General features: G+C 37.9%; 1 protein-coding gene and 1 pseudogene across 8 annotated transcripts in view; both read left to right on the plus strand.

Moving 5' to 3' along the window:
* LOC112840328 (DNA primase large subunit pseudogene) overlaps positions 1 to 18,439 on the plus strand; it is a 122,262-nt pseudogene that overhangs the window by 46,845 nt on the left and 56,978 nt on the right.
* Positions 1 to 18,439, plus strand: part of SIK2 (salt inducible kinase 2) — a 121,767-nt gene that overhangs the window by 19,369 nt on the left and 83,959 nt on the right. For 2 of the 8 annotated variants that reach the window (XM_073903728.1, XM_073903726.1), the window contains exons 3-4: positions 2,191 to 2,279; positions 2,477 to 2,540. In XM_073903728.1, the coding sequence (XP_073759829.1) occupies positions 2,480 to 2,540 (61 nt within the window). In that variant the 5' untranslated portion in view covers positions 2,191 to 2,279; positions 2,477 to 2,479. Of the gene's footprint in view, positions 1 to 2,187; positions 2,280 to 2,476; positions 2,541 to 18,320; positions 18,424 to 18,439 lie in introns of all 8 variants that reach the window. The other 6 variants (XM_073903729.1, XM_073903727.1, XM_025893658.2 and 3 more) reach the window with 4 other exon arrangements.

Here is an 18,439-nt window from a genome sequence, read left to right on the forward strand (position 1 = left end):
TAGAGTCAAATCTTATGTTTGTTTGGGTTGTTTTGTCAGATAAAGTAAAGGAGACATTTTTTTAAAAAATTAACTTTATTGAGATACAATTTTTATAAAATAATTGTACCCATTTCAAGTGTAAACTGTGTTTTTTAAAAGGATGATATTCTCCGGGGTGCCTGGGTGGCTTAGTTGGTTAAGTGTCTGACTCTTGGTTTCAGCTCAGGTCTTGATCTTGGGAGTTTTGGGATCCAGCTCCGTGGCCAGCTCAGTGCTCAGCGCAGAGTCTGCTTGGGATTCTCTCCCCATCTCCCTTTGCCGCTCCCCCCACCCACACGTGCTCTCTCTCTTTCTCTAAAATAAATAAGCCTTAAAAAAAAAGATCTCATCTTAACGAGTGAGATGGTATTATTCTGTGGGTCTCTAAGATATGTGCTACATTTAAATGTGTTTAAAATAATTATCAGTTATTTTAACAGTTCAAAGGATTGCTATCCTTTGGAATACACTTTTGTATTTTTTGTATAGTTCAAAAAAAAGATCTCTGGTTTTTAAAGAGTAATTCATATTGAGGAATGATAATGTAATATGAAACTTTTTAACACTTTATTCATTAATATGTAGAATTCTTATATTAGGAAACTTTTTTTAGAGGGGAGGAGAGTAAGGGGGGGGTGGGAGAGGGAGAGAGAGAATCTTAAGCAGGCTCCATGTCCAGCACCGATCATGACCTGAGCCAAAATCAAGAGTCCAGCACTGAGCCACCCAGGCACCCCTATTGGAAAACTATTTTTAGACTAAAATGTTACAGTATGCTAGCCTATAACTTTAATCTCCATAGTGTGATGTGTACACCCAATGGTATGCTGGACTCAGCCTGTACTGGCTTGTAAGAACCGATTGTTAAATTTTCAGATGTTTTGCAGACCAACTAATAACATGTTAGTAGCTCAAAATCAGCTATGGTGGGAGTATTTACACCATAGAAAGCTGTTTACAAGTTAGGGCCTTTTTTTTTTCCACAGAGAGCTAATACTAGCACACTACTATGTGCACTCACGTGGGTTAGCACAAGTGTCTCTTAGGCATAATAAGAAAATATTAGAACTTCTGTGCTTACTTTTTATATCTATCTTCTTGTGTGCATTCTATAATGTATATAATGTGTTTATACAGTGACACAAGTATGTAATTTGTATCTGCTTATATTCATATAAACATACGCATATGTTTGTGTATATATACATGTACATGAATGTGTAATACACGTTTGGCTAAACAGCTTGTTACTGATAGAGATTTGCAATTAAAAAGGTGTGGAGACCGTTGGAGACCATTAGAGACCATTAGTATTATTAGAATGAGAGAACATGGTGCGCCACTCAAAAACAGTTCTAAAACTGCAGAAGGCTTCTTTGGTGATATTTATATCAGAGTATTTCTCCTTTTAAGCTTTTTTTTTCCCCCCTAAAGAGGATACTTATAAGAAACTAATCCACATCCTTAGAAGTCTGATGAACCATAAGCCAAACTAAGGTTAAAACTACCATGATTCACAGAATTCCATCTGTATTTGAGCTAAACAAACAGTTAAATTGACTTACTATTTATCTTATTTAGACTCCACTTGTACGTAGTTCTTAGTTTTCTGGCCTGATTGGGAATAGTCCTAAACCTGCATGTTAGGGCAAAATCAATTTCCAGCCCTTTAGTAGATAACGGTTAAATTTTCATTGTTATGTGCCAGTACAGAAAGGATGGTGTTACAGAGATTCTAAAATTCACTCATTTTGTACTTATAAATTCATTTTCTTTTGGTTCAGTATAGGTTGAAATATCATTTGTCACACTGACATGCTTCCTTTCTGAACCTAGAAAAACGAATAAAAATGTCTAGCAGTGGAGTTATGAAGAAGCTTTTGAGTAGTGATTTTAAAATAACAGTAGTTTGTAACAATATCACAGTATAGTAGGAGGAATATCCTATTGTGCCAGATGATCCAGGCTACAGGCCTGATAAACTGAGCTTTATTTTATTTATCTCTCTTATTCTTGATCAAAGTCTACCCATAGCACAGGGCTAGAAAAGTCTGTGAGAAGGTGGTAAAAAGTTGATCTTCAAAATTCCTGTTACTTGTATTCGTATTTTTTAACTTGAATGTGCATAACAATCACATTTTTGTTAAAATAGAAATTCTGTGTCAGTAGGTCCGGGGTGGGGCCTGAGATTCTGCATTTCTAACATTTGCCCGCACAGTGCTGCCGCTGCTGCCGGTCCATGGACCACGCTTGGAAAAGTGAGCATCTAGATTTCTCACAAATCGTTAGCAGAAGGATATTATCAGTCTTGTAAACTTACCCACCTTCTGAATTATTCATAAATTTGATACTTTTATTAGTAGTTTTATTTAGTAACTCCATAGAATGTTGAGTCTCAGTAGAATAGAATTGCAATCCTTTCCTATCAGACTAATACGGAATTTTTTATCAATAGGTAATGGAGACCAAAAATATGTTATACCTTGTGACAGAATATGCCAAAAATGGAGAAATTTTTGGTAAGTATTTCACTATTCTTTAAATTTGTTTTTAATTTGAAAATGTCACTAATCTTCATGAATGGAGTATTTCCTATTGACTTTCCTGCTTGTTTAAGAGTTGGCAACATGAACTAGAACTTTTTAAGCATGAGAATATAATAAAGTATTCAGTAAAACAAAGATAAGGAATATAATTTATTCTCTTGTATTCATGATGTTTATGTATTAAAGCTATTGCTTAATTCCCTCATCTGTGTGAGAGAGATGGGAGAATTACAGACAGGAAAAAACATGCAGTCATATTGCAAGGGGGATTTTCTTTCCTTTTATCTTCATTTTTTACTTTTCCTTCCAGGGGAACCATCAGTCGACAAATACTTACTGAGTTCCCAGGCATTGCTGTAGGTTTAGGGGATGTAATGATGACCTGAATAACCTGTTCCCTGCTGCCATTGTGGCTCATACAGTTTAGTAAGCTACTGACTGTAACTGTGCGACCCCAGGCAAGTCACTGCAGCCCTCTGGGACCTGGTTCCTTTATCTCTAGTAAGGAAAGATTTTGATTAATTGGTTTCTGTGATCCATTCTAACCTTTAAAAATATTACAAATATTTTGTTCTAGTTTTCATCTCTTTTATTTTTAATCTTGTAGTGCCAGAACACTGTAGGTAGTCTAACCACTTTTGGTTTTTAACCTGCACATTTAAATCCTAAATGGTTTTAAAACAGCCTTAGTGAGGAATTATCCATATACAGTAACGTGCACATATTTAATGTGTACAACTTAATACATTTTCACACACACACACACACACACACACGCAGACACACATGAAACCATTGCCACAGACAATATATCCATAATTTCCAAAAGTTCCTTTGTGCCCCTTTTTATCTCTCTCTTGCCCCACCTCAGCACCAAGCAACTACTGATCTGTTTTCTGTCACTATAAATGAGTTTGTGTCTTGTAGAGTTTTATATAAATATGGTCATACAGTATATAATTATTTTATGATTTATCCATTTTGTTGTATCAACATACCATCTTTTTTCACTAAGTAGTTTTATTGTAAATAGCTTTCTATTATATGAATATACCCCAGTTTATCCATTCATGTGTTAATAGATCATTGGGTTGGTTTCGGTTTTTGGCTATTACACATGAATTGCTCTGAACACTCACGTACAGTCTTTAACTTACAGTCTACCTTCAAGTAATTGTTCACCACTTCACATATAGCATGAGTCTTAAAATAATATACCATTATTTTGCACCTCCTGGCCTTTATGTTCTTGTCATACATTTTACTTATGCCTATTTAATAAAACACAGAATACAGTGTTGTTACTTTTTAAAAAGTCAATTATGTTTTAAAGGAGTTCGATATTTTTTAAAATCTTACATATTTATTAGTGGAATATCATTGCCGCATCCCTATATGTAGTTGCACATTTTCATTTCTTTGTGTAGACACATATCTTCATCTGGTGTCATTTTTCTTCTGTCTGAAGGATTTTCTTTGGCATTTCTTGTAAGTCAGGTCTGTTCGTGATGAAATCTTTCAGCTTTTGTGTGTCTAAAATCTTTGTTTTTGAGAGATATTTGTACTGGGTATATAATTCTAACATGGGTTTTTTTCTTTCAGTACTTTAAAGATGTTGCTCCATTGTATTCCCATTTGCATTATTTCTGACAAGAAACCTGCTGTCATCTTTTTCTTTATTCCTCTGTATGTAACGTGGCTCGATTCTGTGGCTGCTTTTATAGTTTTGTTTATTACTGGTTTCAGCAACTTGGTTACAATATGCCTTTGTGTGGTTTTCTTCATGATTCTGTTCTTACTGGATCTGTGAATGTACAGCTTCCATCAAATTCAGAAAATTCTCAGCCATTATTTTCTTGATCAGTTTTTCTGGCCCACCCCTCTCTCATCTTCTTTAGAGACTCCAATTACACATATATTAGGCTGTTTGAAATTGTTCTACAGCTCACTGATGCTTTTTTTCCATTTAAAAAAATTCCTTTGTCTCCCTGTATTTCATTTTGGATAGTTGCTATTTTTAGGTCTTCAAGTCCTAGCATCTTCTGCAATGTCCAGTTTGCCATTAATCTCATCCAGTGTACTTCTCAGTCTCAGACATTGCAGGTTTCTGCTCTGTAAACTTGATTAAGGCCTTTTTTTTTCTTTTCTATGTCTACTATGTCTTTAGTTAGGTTTTTAAACATCTGGAATACAGTTTTAATAACTTGTAATGTCCACATGTCCTAATTCTGGTAGCACTGTCAGTGCTGAATCAGTTTTGAACTATTCATGTTTCTACCTAGTTTTGGTCAGATTTTCCTGCTTCTTTATATGCCTGCTAATCTTTGAATTGATGTCAGACATTGTTAGTTTTACCTTAGTGGTTGCCACATATTTTTGTATTCCTATACCTCCTCTTGAGCTTTGGTCTGGGACACAGTTAAGTTACTTAGAAACGGTTTATATCATTTAAGTCTTCCTTTTATGATTGGAGCAGTGCTCAGTCTAGGTATCACTATTTCCCACTTTGGAGTACTCTACCCAATGCCCCCATGAAATTGGGGCTTTTTTAGCCTGGTCAGTAGGAACAGGCAGTGATCCTGGTACCAGGTACTGTTTTTTCTAATCCTCATAGATGGTTCTTTTTCTGGCCTCAGATAGTTTTCTCACACACACATGCCAGTCAGTACTCCCCTGGATGCTCAAGGGGGACACTCACAGATCAAAGCTTTGCACTGTGTGTACCTCTCTCTCCTTTGCTTGTTCTCCCTAGACTCTCAGCTCTGTCTCCTCAACTCAGGGACTCTGCTGGGCTCTGCCTATGTCTCCCTTCCCTATCCTGTGGCCTACACCCTTCTCTCAAGGCATTAGTTGAGGGTATTCCTGGGTCTCACCTCATTTATTTCCTGCCTCTCAGGGATCACTCTTCTTTTTTGCCTGATGTTCAGTGTGCTATAAACCAATGTCTCGTATATTTTTGTCTTTTATTTATTGTGGGGATGGTTTTGGAAGGGTAAATCCAGTCCCTGTTACTTTATCTTGGTTGAAAGCAGAAGTCTCCAATCCTACCAAAATTATCTTTAATTTTGGGGTGCCTGGTGGCTTAGTCGGTTGGGCATCTGCCTTCGGCTCAGGTCATGGTCCCAGGGTCCTGGGATTGAGCCCCACATCAGGCTCTTCTGCAAGCAGAAGTCTCCAATCCTACCAAAATTATCTTTAATTTTGGGGTGCCTGGTGGCTTAGTCGGTTGGGCATCTGCCTTCGGCTCAGGTCATGGTCCCAGGGTCCTGGGATTGAGCCCCACATCAGGCTCTCTTCTCCCTCTCCCTCTGCCTGCCGCTCTGTCTACTTGTGCTCTCTCTCTGTGTCAAATAAATAAAATATTTTTTTAAAATTATCTTTAATTTTAGCTGTTTTAAAGGAAAGATTTGGGGATGCCTGGGTGGCTCAATTGGTTAAGCATCTGCCTTCAGCTCAGGTTCCAGGGTTCTGGGATCAGGTTCCACATCAGGCTCCTTGCTCAGTGCGGAGCCTGCTTCTCCCTCTGCCTGTCCCTTCCCCCTGCTCATGTGTGTGCTCTCTCTCTGTCTCTCTCTGACAAATAAATAAAAATCTTTTTAAAAATTTAAAAAAATATGTATACTTCTGTAGTTTGGAGAAATGTATTATTTAAAGTTGAATTCTGAATAAATAGTTCTGATTTAATCATTTTCTAATTGTATTTCAGGAAAGATATCTTGCCTTTTTTTACTTTTTTTTCTTCTTTATGCTGCTGCTTATTGAGCTTATTTCAATTCTTAAGATACTTGTTTAGAAGCTTCTTAACTGATGCTGCAATGGAATGGTATGGGCTTTGAAGCCAAGCAAATCTGGCTTACCATGGCTGTACCATATTACTTGTTGCATTGCTTGGGACAAGTTTCTTCCTTTCCTTTTCTTCTCTCTCTTTTCCTTTCTCCTTTTTTCTGTCTTCTGTTCTTTTCCTTTTTCTCTCTTTCCTGTTCTTTCTTACATTTGCTTGTTCTTTCAATTTAGTCAGGTTTTCAAGAAATCTTTATTGAAAACCAATTATGTGTTACATACTGTTCTGTATGGTAGGAATTGCACAATGAAGAAAACAGACAAAAAAAAATCCCTGTTATGAATCTTATATTTTGGTGTGCGGAGAGAGACCATAAAGAAATTAAGTGAATTATATAGTATATTAGATGGTATTATAGAATTATATAGTGTATTAGATTATATTAGATAAGTGTTATGGAAATAGAACAAGAAAGGGAGGGGTTGGGGAGTAGGTAAGTTGATCGCAGTGTTAAGTAGAGCAGTCAGGGAAGGCCACACTGACATTTGAGCAAAGAATGGAAAGCACAGTCAGATAGATACGGGAGAAAGAGGGTCATCCAGGGAGAGGGAAGACTAAATGCAAGGGTCCTGAGGCAGCAGTGTGCTTGGTATATTCAAGGAATAGCAGGGAGGCCAGTATGGCTGGAGAGAGGCAAGCAAGAGGGAAGAGCAAGAGTGAGCAGGGAAGAATAGTAGATGACATCAGAAAGGCAAATGACAAGCAGGAGTGGGGCAGATTTGGGGACTTTGTAGGCCATTGTAAGGACTTTGGCTCTTAGCTTGAATAAAATAAAGGAACCATTTAGAGGGGTTTGAGCAAAGAAGTGATCGCATCTAATTTGACATTTTAAAAGCACCACTCTGGCTGCTGTGTTGAGAATAGACTGTAGTGAGCAAGGTGGAAACAGAGACTAGGTAGGAGACTGTTCCAGTAGTCCTAGTGAGAGATGATGATGGCTCAGCAGGGTAGTAGCAATGCACATAGTGCTACGTGGTCAGACTCACAATATGTTGTGAAAGAAGAATCAGTAGAGGGTGCCTAGGCGGCTCAGTTGTTAAGCATCTGACTCTTGATTTCTTCTCAGGTCTTGATCTCAGGGTCCTGAGATCAAGCCCTGAATAAGGCTCCATGCTGGGCGTGGAGCGTGCTTAAGATTATCTTTCTCCCTCTGCCCACCCAACCCCCCACTCCCCCACCCCGCTCACATTCACTCTCTCAAAAAAAGAAAAAGAAAGAAGAATCAGTAGGATTTCTTGATAGATGGAGACCATCTTAGGAGTGAGTATGATTGGGGAAAAGGCCAATGTCCTATATCCCTAAGGCACTCAGACATTAAAAGCTTGAGAAAATAGGAGGAGCCAGCAAAGGAGACAAGAGAATGCAGTGTCCTGGTAACCAAGTGAGCAAAGTGTTCTCAGGAGGGTGGTGTGAATGAACATCTATGTCAAATGGATAGACCAAGAAAGATGAAGAATGACAGTTGACCATTGTATTTGGCAGTTGGTAAGAGCAGTGTTGGTGGAGTGAGTGGGTCAAAAGCTACATAGAAGAGTTTTAACAGCAAATAAGAAGAAAAATGGAGAGGCAGAATAGACCACCCTTATAAGGATTTCTGCTGCAAAAAGGGAGACTAGAAATGGAGAAGTTAGTTGAGAAGAGCAGTGGCATCAAGAGCTTAAGTCTTTACCCAATGGAATATTTTTAAAGCTTGAAGCTATAGTTTCATGAGTAAACTAGAAATGGCTATTACTTGTGAGATGTCATTTCTGTGAAAATGGAATATTCTAAATTTTCTTTCTTGCCAAGATTTTTGATGTTAAAGGTTTGGATCACATTGTTTTATAGAAATTGAAATATAATTTTGGGATTTTTAAATGCATGTAGTTTATTTTTAACATAAAATATTTAGGGTGAATATGGAAGTTAAGACAGAATAAACTGTAGATTCAGGTAGATACAAGCAAAGAACAGTCTGGTAGCCAGCCAGTTTCTGACATGAAGCCCAGGAGGAAGTAAAACAGAAGTGAAAAAATGCAGTCCATGGAACATTAATCAAGTAGTGAAAAGTATGTATAAGATTTTAAGTGAATCTGAGCCAAAAATGTTTTAAGTCAATTGGAGGGTTAGATGAAAAAGAACCACATAAACAGCATTGAACTATGTATTAAGAACTGTACTTTAAAATTTACCTTTAAGTTTATAACCTTGGAATTACTCTTTATTATACTTTACAAGTATTCCTTTAGTGCCTACTTTGTGTCCGAGGGGGTTGTGTTCCTTTTTTTTTTTTTTTACCTTAGTTTCATATTTAGTTGGCCAGCAAAGCATACCCTGTGTTCTTGAAAAAGTGACTTGAAATTAAATCCTTCTGTTTCCACAGTCATCACCCTGATGTAGGCTTTCATCACTTCATGTCTCAATTATGAAGACTGCATGTTTTACCACTCCCTATTTCTTTTCCAAGCGAGTACATTTCTGATATAATTCCCATTTAATCTTCCCCAGATATTATTTTTTATTATATTATTACCGTGTTCAGTAACCTTCACCTCCCATTGCTTTTTGGATAAAATCCAAACTCTTCCATTTGAAAATATGGTAGCTCCACTAAGTAAATGGATGTGCCCAACTCTTCCTTCCATAAGTCTATGGATTATTCTTAGGCATGGACAACCAAACCGCACATTATGCTATCCACTTAGTAATCAAGTTTTCTTCTTTCTTTTTTCTTTTTTTTTTTTTTCCTATCTCTCTTGGTCTGTATTTTTCTCTTCCAAGTTTTTATTTTTAAAAAAGTTAAAAATGTACCAATGTAAAAAGTCAAATAATTCTGCAAGGTTTGTTAGAAACAAGAGCAGTTTCCCGTGCTCCTCCCCATCCCCATTTCCCTTCCTCAGAGGCAACCACTTTCACTTCTCTTAGCTGATTAGATTTACCTCCTTTTCCCTAAGTAAAATGTTTATATTGCTGCTGCTGGCTTTTTCATTTTAGGCATAATCTTTTGAATACTTTTTGATTCTTTCCCTAGTCCTACATGTAAGAGGTGTATCTTTTTTTTTTTTTTAATTTTTTTAAGAGCGAGAGAGTGAGAGCATGAGCCGGTGGGCGGGAGCCGGGGTAGAGAAGCAGAGGGAGAGGGAGAAGTAGACTCCCTGCCGCAGGTAGCCCGATATGGGGCTCCACGTGGGGTTCAATCCCCAGACTCTGGAATTATGACCTAAGCTAAAGGCAGACGCTGAGCCACCAGGTGCCCCTTTAAGAGATATATGTTAAGAGAGGTATATAAAGACCAATTGTGAGAGACCTTGAGTGTTTGGATGAAGGGTTTGGATTATTTCCTGGAGTGGGCATCTGAGAGCCAGAAGGTCGTGATGTGTTTAAGGACTTTTTTAGAAAGATAAATCTAGCAGGGATGTGGTAGTTTGAATTAGAGGAGAAGGAAAGAGGCCATTTAATAGACTGTTTTAATTGTCTAGAGGTAAGAGGCTAAATGCCTAAATTAAGATGATATTTGTTGGAGTCATGAGAAAAGATTTTAAGCAAAAGTCATTTCTAATTCTAAAAATAACAAGTAATATTTATTGAGCATGCCCTTTTTGTTGTGTACTATTTAAAGTGCTTTATATGATTTATTTGTTTAAACCTCACAAAAGCCTTAGAAGTTAGGCACTGAAAGGTTCAGTAAATACCTATTACCCAAAGTCACACAGCCTATAAGTGGCAGAGTCTGAATTTGAACCTTGCAATCCCAGAGCCTGTTTGTTAATAATTTACTCCACCACTTCTCAAGAGTTCTTACTGTCAAGAGGAAAATGTCGAGAGTTAGGATTTAAAGCAAACATGATGAAAGAGTATTTGTGATGTGGTTGACAGCAATAGAGAGTTCTGGTTCCCAACTAGAAAAATACAAATTAGATTTTAAATGTGGTGTTGGAGATAACAGCAGGACATTCAGTTTGATATGACCTGTTGGCAGTTGAAGATATGAAAGCAGAGACCATTCAAAAGAGAACTTAAATTCATTAATAAAAAAAGCACCACCCAGTTTAACAATGGGCAAAATACTGGAACCAGACACTTCACTAAAGAAGATATATAAATGGCCAAATAAACGCATGAAAATTATTCATCGGTATTAGTCATCAGAGAAATATAAACTAAAAACTACAATGAGATAACATTACATATCAACTGGAATGGTTAAAATTTAAAAGGCTGATAATACTAAATGCTAATGAGGATATGAGCTAGTATTCTTACACATTGCTGGTGGGAGTGTAACATGGTATAGCCATTTAAGAGAACTGTTTCTGAGTTTCTTCCCAAGTTACATGTACATCTACCTATTACCCAGCAATTCAGTGCCTAGGTATTTACCTAAGGAAAGTGAAAACAAATATCCATAAAACCACTTGTATAGGAAACAGCTTCATCACAGGCAGGAACAACCCAAATGTCCATCAACAGGAGAACGTATCCAAAACGAACTGTGGTATAGCAATAGAAGGGAAGACAACACAGCAGTAGAAAAGAATGAACTACTTACCCATGAACATGAACAAATCTTGCACACGTTTTGCCCAGTGCAGCTAGACACAAAAGAGAATATACCATATGGATATATTTACATGAAGTTCTAGAAGAGGCAGTGCAAATACATGGTAATCGAAATTGGGAAGTGGTTGTCTCTTTTCACTCTTTCTGGGGTGGGGAGAATTGACTGGTTGCGAGAGGGAACTATCTTGGGTGATGGGAAATGTTTAGTATTATTATTTTGAGTGGTGGTTATAGAGAGTATACAATTATCAGATCTCATCTAAGTAACCACCTAAGAATTTGCATTTTATTATATGTAAATTAAACTTCAATAAATCCTTTTCTGTAAAAAAAAAATTAGTAAAAGTATAGAGTTGAGAATTACCTGTGTAGAAATGATGAGTAAAGCTGTAATTAATAATGAGATCTCAGAAGAAGGCTAAGAAATGAGTTTTGATTCTGCCTTCTTTAGAAGTGGAGCAGTGCAATTGGTGGAGTAGAATCTTGGGGAGTCAGGACGGTTTCTGTCCTGATTGGACAGAGGGGAGACAGCTTGGAGTGAAGGGGATGTGTAATTGGTCACCAACAGATCACCACTGACTTTGAAGAGGATACTTTTCAATAAATTGGGAGAAAAAGCCAGATTTCAAGACCTTAATAGACGCATGGGTAGTGAGGACAGGAAGAAAGGTATAAAAGTATTTTTGAGGTTTTCAAGGTGGAAGGAAGGAGAGAAGGAAAGAATTGAGGGATAATTCAGGTCTGTAGAATTCAGTATTGTGTCAAGGTTTTGTTTTTGGTGGTAGTCTTGGTGTTTAAGGAAGCTGGAAAAGAAAAGAATATAGGCAGCAAACGAGATGGTTGGTGGAACAAGGTCCCAGAGTAGACGAAATACTGGGGATCCAAAGCACAGAGGGAGTGGTTAACTTAGAAGAGAGGAATTCCTCCTTCTCTGAGAAGGTAGTGCATAGGTGCAGTCCCCGTGAGAATTAGAGCTGGTGCTGAGGACATAGCTTTGGGGTAAAATAGAAGCAAGATGAGTTTGTTAATAGAGATTTAATTCATTATGTAATATAGCAGATGAGACACCAGGGAAAGAGCAGTATGTCAGATACTGCAGTGTGGGGAAAGGTTTAGAGCAGCTGGTGGTGCTCCTGTGATAGTCAAGGGATGAATAAAAGCATCAGTAATTAGTAGTGAGGGAGTTCACAGTAGACTCACAGTCATCAGTGCTTTCCATCCCAGGAGGAGAAAAAGCAGGACAATAAGAATGACCCAGGTTGGGGACTGGAATAATAGAAGGTCAAATGCATGTAGGAGTTGCTGTGGCCAGAGAGGTCAGAGTTGAAATGGCTGACCAGGAGATCCAAGTTCAGGAGGGAGATAAGTGAAGCAACAAAGGGGTCTCATGATCTGAGAAAATAAGACAGCGGAACAACTGAAGGTTATGAAGCGGGTGAAGTTCTTTCGGGAAAAAAAACGTTCATAGACAAAAACCAAACTTCTAACCTTGAGCCAGTACATAACTTCTCAGCAGCTTGTCACTTTCCAGCTCTCTTCTGCTCCTGGCACTGGTTGCCCTGACTGTGCCCTGCTAATTCAGGAAAGGCCTTAGGTCTTTGCGCTCTCCTCATCTGCTGCCTCTCTGCATAGAGAGAGGTTTCCTGTGCCATCTGGTTTTCTCGCTCCATCTGACTAGGTTTACACCCAAAGAATGATTTAGGTAGCATGCTGGGAATGCATCTACCGTGCATGATTCATGCATTATGAGGTTATGGTGTTTATGCCCTTTTTTTTTGTTTGGTTAATTAGATTACACCTCATTTTGTAAACAGTTGAAATAGCTTTAAAGAATAATACAAAAACAGTAATTCTAAAATATAAATAAGAATAAAGAACTGAATCAGAAAATGTATGCAAGAGTAGAAAATACTCATGGGAGGTGGGAGGACGCAGCAGGCAATAGGGCCTAAGAACTTCAGATTTGGCTCTAAGCGTTCTAGCTCTCGGTGTGAAGAGGGACAGTCATTTACGGAATTTTGCCTAACAGAAAGAAAGATACCTGTTCCTCAAGGCAAAACTTTTCTTGGTAGTAAATTTTTCCTTTGGGGTTTCTTATAAGAGATACAATGTAAGCCATCTTTTTAAAACAAAAATTCTATTGAAACTGTTAAAACTTTACAGGGGCTTCCATTGTTTTTGGAATAAAGTCCAGGATTCTTATCAAGGCCAACAAGCATGATTACATTCCACATACCCTGGCTTTAAAAACAATAAAGATGATCATCTCCTGAACACTTACATGTGCTAGACATTGGGCTAAGTCCTTTACACGTACTGTAGTCATTTTGTCCTTTCAAAAACCTTACAAGATAGGGACTTACTAATATCTCCATTTTACAGTAGAGGAAACGGAGTTGAGCAGTTTGCCCAAGTCACAGAGCAAGCAAGCAAATGACACAAGCAAAGCTCGAAGCCCCCTCTGACTTGAGAGCCTGAGCTTTAACAGCTCCACTGTACTTAAGTGTCTTTGAGCTTAAGCTTCTTCTGTCCTAGTGACTTTGCACATACTCTTTCTTCTGCCTGAGGGACTCTCTGCCCTCCCTTTATCCCCTTAAGTATGTCAGTTAATTGAATTGAATTATGATAGTAGATACCAGTAAATTTAATGTTGTCATTAAAACTCAAAAACCAGGCAAAGCATGTAATGGTTTTGTCCACTTTGGTGGACATAACGATTCTTTTTTATCTTTCATGAAAATTGGAAGCATTTGAGCCCCTGTCTTCAGTACTTTGGAAACTGGCCAGTGGACTTCTTACCAAATCTCGTAACATAAAACTCATAACTAGGCTGATGTCCATATTGGTTCTCAAAATAGAAATGTGTAAATTTCCAGATCTGTGCTCATGTTGATCTAGAGCCTTAGAAAGCCCTTTGTTCTTTACATATTCAAATCTTGCTTTTTACAAAGGCCTAGCTAAAGTTCCATTTCTTCAATGAAGTCTTTCTCAATTTTGTCTACATTGATTTTCTTTTGAGACCATTGTAGTTCTTTTTCCTATACAACTCATTTTAGACTTTACATGCTGCTGTAAAATATTATTAAAAATTATTATTTAAAGTCTTCATGTGTATCTTTTTATCTCTTTTGGTTTATAAGCTGCTGAGGATTTAGCACCAAATAGTGCATTTTATAAATACCTGTTGAATGAATGTTGAATGTAATAGTCTAGCTTGGCCTTTTATACCTTGTTCACTCAGGGAAGCCAACCCAAGAACACTGCCAGGTTAAGCAGAGGTACTTCTTTGTTCTGTTTTTGAAAGGAGTTTTCTGTTGGTTTACTATTCAGGAGATAAACATGAATGAGGAAATACTAACTGAATCAAGGGAGAAAATTGGCTTCCTCTAGTGTACTGAGCAGTTTTTGAGTACTTACTGATAGTTACCACCCTGCAGTTACATTCTTTCTTGCAACTCCTACACTTCCCTAAAATAACTTTTTCTAAAAATAATGGTAAATAAGTGCATATAAATTTAATCTGAGTCATTTTTGTTATCCAATTCGTATATAGCAGTTGGTGCTCATCTCTGACGGATACTGTTTTCTTGACCTAATAGCATGGCCTATGTAATGGTAATTGAATTTGCCAAAAAAGAGCCTTGGGTTATTTATTAAAAGATTTTTGACTCTAAAAATTTTCCTTTGGAATCATAGGTGTGATTAATGAAGGTTATTCAAGATTCCTACATTCTTTAGAACTATTTCTCATATTTGTCTGTGTGGTCACATGCAGTAAATGGTACAAAAATCCTAGGGTGGTCACCTCGTCAGACAATTTGGGCACTGTTCAAACAATTAAACCGGTAGTCAGCAGATTCCGGCCTGGTAATTAAATTACCCAGGGCCTTTGTTTTCAGATTTCTGCTCCTTGATATGCTTGCTGTGTCTTTCCAAGCCAAGCATGTGCCTGAGGTTTATTGATTCATTTCCTGTCTTTCCCTTTCAGTGGTAACCTATTAGAATGCTGGCTGGGGTGATTGAAAAGGGGCTTTGTTTTAGGCAGAATACCTTTAGACACTTGGCTACTCAGAGAACCTGAGGGACAATTTTTGTGGCCTTTGGTTACTATCTTAACAGCATGAAGGCCATGTTAGAAAAGTTGTTCATTTGCCTTTCTTGGGGAGTTTAAATAAGCTTTGGAGGTTTTACCCACTTTATAACACCAGTATGACTCTAAATTTTATAATTATTAGCCTGTGTCCCAGTGGCAGTGCTGCTTAACTCTGCCATCACTTCTGCCATTTCTTCTGTCGTGGCTTTGTTTTGGATAATTTCTCATAATTTCTCACTTAAATTACTTCAGCAGCCTCACGTCTCTTTGCCTCAAGATCTTTCTCTTAACCCATCTTCCCATGTTGCCATCAGAATGATCTCTCTAAAATTCAGATCTAATCCTTGTAGTTTTCTGCTTAAAATATTTCTGTGGCTCCCCAGTGCCTTCAGCATAAATTCAAAAGTGAGTACAGAATTGGTACGGTGTTGCGACCCCACATACCTTTCCAGGCAGATCCCCATCCTCTGTTTTAGGAGCTTCGCTAGGTGAACATAATCTACTGTGCTGATATACAGGTGAATGTTGCTTTCACATGTGTGAGGATGGTAGATGTCAACATAGAAAGAGATTACGTTGGTGTATTCTTCAGAAGGGGTATGCAAACATTGAATCATGCAGGTAAAATGATACTGTTCTTGGGTATAAAATTTAGGATCTGTCCTTTTGAATATTTGTTAGACACATGTAATGTAGTTACCTTTAAAGAGGTCAGATCTAATTGATTATTTGTAAATCTTTCTAGCTGACTTTTAAGGGAAACTGGTAACTACTACATGAAAGAGCCAGCGTGATTCATGATTCAAAAAGTTGTCCTTGCTCTCCCCCTCATCTCGGTTTAAATTGGGTCAGACTTTAATGTCTGTTTGCTAGTCCTAAATGTAATTTTTAGTATAAACATCCTGGAGCGAGCCATATAGCATTTCTGAACCCCATTGTCTTCTGAAAATGAGGGAGTTTGTATAAGTGTATTAAGTACCATGTGCTGGATACTGTGAACAGTGCCGGGGATTTACAAGAAAAAAAGGAGTGACCCGGCCACTGCACTGGGGGAGTTCGCGGCAGATTGTCCGGGTCTACAAAGCCAATGTCTGTAAATCTCAGGAAACAAAGTTTAGTTTCTGAACATTTGATGAATGAAATGTATTTGTCAGAGATGATTAAATAAATTGTTTTTAGGCTTCTTATGTTTGGAAATATAAGCATAACTGGCCTTAATTGAATAGACAAGTTTCTGAAAAGCAGTCCAGTTTTCCTCTTAACTTCTATTTTAATTTCAGCTATCTCCTGCTGATTACTGGCAGCCTGCCTTTAGTTATGGTTCAGAGCTGCCATTCTGTGCTGTGAGCAGCGAGCTTCTCCCATGTCTGGCAGCTGCAGCTAGGCTACAGAGATGGGCGAGAGCAGCATCAGCTATTCCGATCTTGGCCATAACCATACCCAGCTGAATTCTATTAATGTGAGGCTTTTGGCAGTCTGTGTTTTCTGTTTCTTTCAGGATGAATTTCTATTAAGTAAATCATTCTATTAAGGAATTTCAATAAGACAGAATTAATTCAGAGAAAGCTACTTCTTTGTTTGTGAAAGGGGAGAACCAGAGGTAGATTTTATCTGCTAATTAAGGTGGTAAGAGAGACTTCCTACTTAAGGAAGTATGGGAAAACCATAGTCCACATAGGGAATGGCTTTTTCTTTCCCTTTTGGGGAATACTCTTTCCTCTGAGACCTTGTATTTCTGAAAATGCCTGCATTTTATCCTCACACACAAATAGCCTCAATGTGATTGCTCCGTCGTCTACTTTTGTGTAAAAAAAAAAAAAAAAGTTTATTCCTATCAAAGCAATACATTGTTTATTGAGGGTCATTTGTATAGCAGACAGTTCAAGGTGCTCAGACCACGTCAGTAAACACACAGTTCCTGCCCTCTTGGAGTTTATATTTAGTGAGAGTATTTCAGGTCAGGGAGATTAAAACAAAAGGCGCTGTCAGTGTTTTAGAGAAGGTGAGGAAGATGGGGAAGCCAGGATGGGGGTGAAGAGGAGTTCTTTTTTAAAGGATGGTCAAAAAAAGCCTCTTTGATACATATTTGAGCAGAAACCTGAAAAAAAGGGATGCATTGGAGTAAGTTTTTCAAGATCTATGTCTTGAGATCTAGCATATCTACCATAATACTCAATAGTTTGTCTTGGAATAGAATTTTAAGTTGGAAATAATCATGAGGACATTGTTCCATTGTTTTGTAGTTCCCAGGATTGCTTTTGAAAAAGCTTAAAGTGATCTGAATCCTGATTCTTTGTTGTGAATTACTGTTTTCTGTCTGTGAGCTTGTAAGATCTTCTCTTTGTCCCCAGTGTTCTGAAGTTTCACAGTGATGTTTCTTGGTATGGGTCTGTTTTGCTTCATGGTGCTGGGCTATTATTGGTGGGCCCTTTTAATCTAGAAACTCATATCCTTTGGTTCCAGGGAATTGCCTTGAATTACTTAGCTGATGGTTTCCTTCCCTAATTTTCTCTGTCATCTTTTTCATGAATGCCTGTTACTCAGATATTGACTCTCCTGGGCCAGCCCTCTAATTTATTTTCTTTTTCCCTTCCTTCCTTCCTTCCTTCCTTCCTTCTTCTTTTCCATGTCTTTATATTTTTGCTCTGCTTTCTGGGAGATTTCATAAACTTTTTATTCCAACTGTTCTTTTGCTGTTGTATTTTTAATATCTAGGAGTTTATTTTGTCCCCTCATTGTTCCTTTTAAAATAACACCCATTTTTATTTGATGATTCTACAATGTCTTAGCTCCCTGAGAACAATAATTTCATTATATTTTCTTTATATTATCTCTTTTTTAAAGATTTTATTTATTTGAGAGAGAGCATGAGTGGAGGGGAGGGGCAGAGGGAGAGGGAGAAGCAGACTCCCCACTGAGCAGGGAGCCCAACATGGGGCTCAATCCCAGGACCCCAGGATCAGGCGTCAAAGGCAGACGCCCAGCTGGCTGAACCACCCAGGGGCCCTATATAGTCCTCTTTTTTTCCCTCCAAGTTGGTTTTTTTTCCTGTGTGTATGTATGTTTTGATGTATATGTTTTATGTTAGTTTCTTTAGATGTTTATCGGACATATTTGGTTGTGAATTCCTAGTTAACGGTGAGGAACTAAGAGACTGACTGGAAACTTAAGCCAGTGGGTGGGACTTGTCAGCCGAGTTTTACTGTACTGTAGGAGTGGTCTGATTGTGTTCTTTTATTGGAGAGTCCCAATTTTTCTATCTTTATTCTTGAATTGATAGAGTTCCAAGAGAATATTCTAGCAGTCTTCTACCCAGAAGTTAAAGGCCTGAGCGCCATAGTTTTGGTCTCAGATGTAAGGAAGACCGAGGATGTCCATATCCAGTACGTATATATTTAC

Source organism: Callorhinus ursinus, unplaced genomic scaffold, assembly GCF_003265705.2.
Source record: "Callorhinus ursinus isolate GAN/ISIS: 27379988/994484 unplaced genomic scaffold, GSC_fseal_2.0 scaffold19, whole genome shotgun sequence".
Classification (NCBI taxonomy): domain Eukaryota; kingdom Metazoa; phylum Chordata; class Mammalia; order Carnivora; family Otariidae; genus Callorhinus; species Callorhinus ursinus.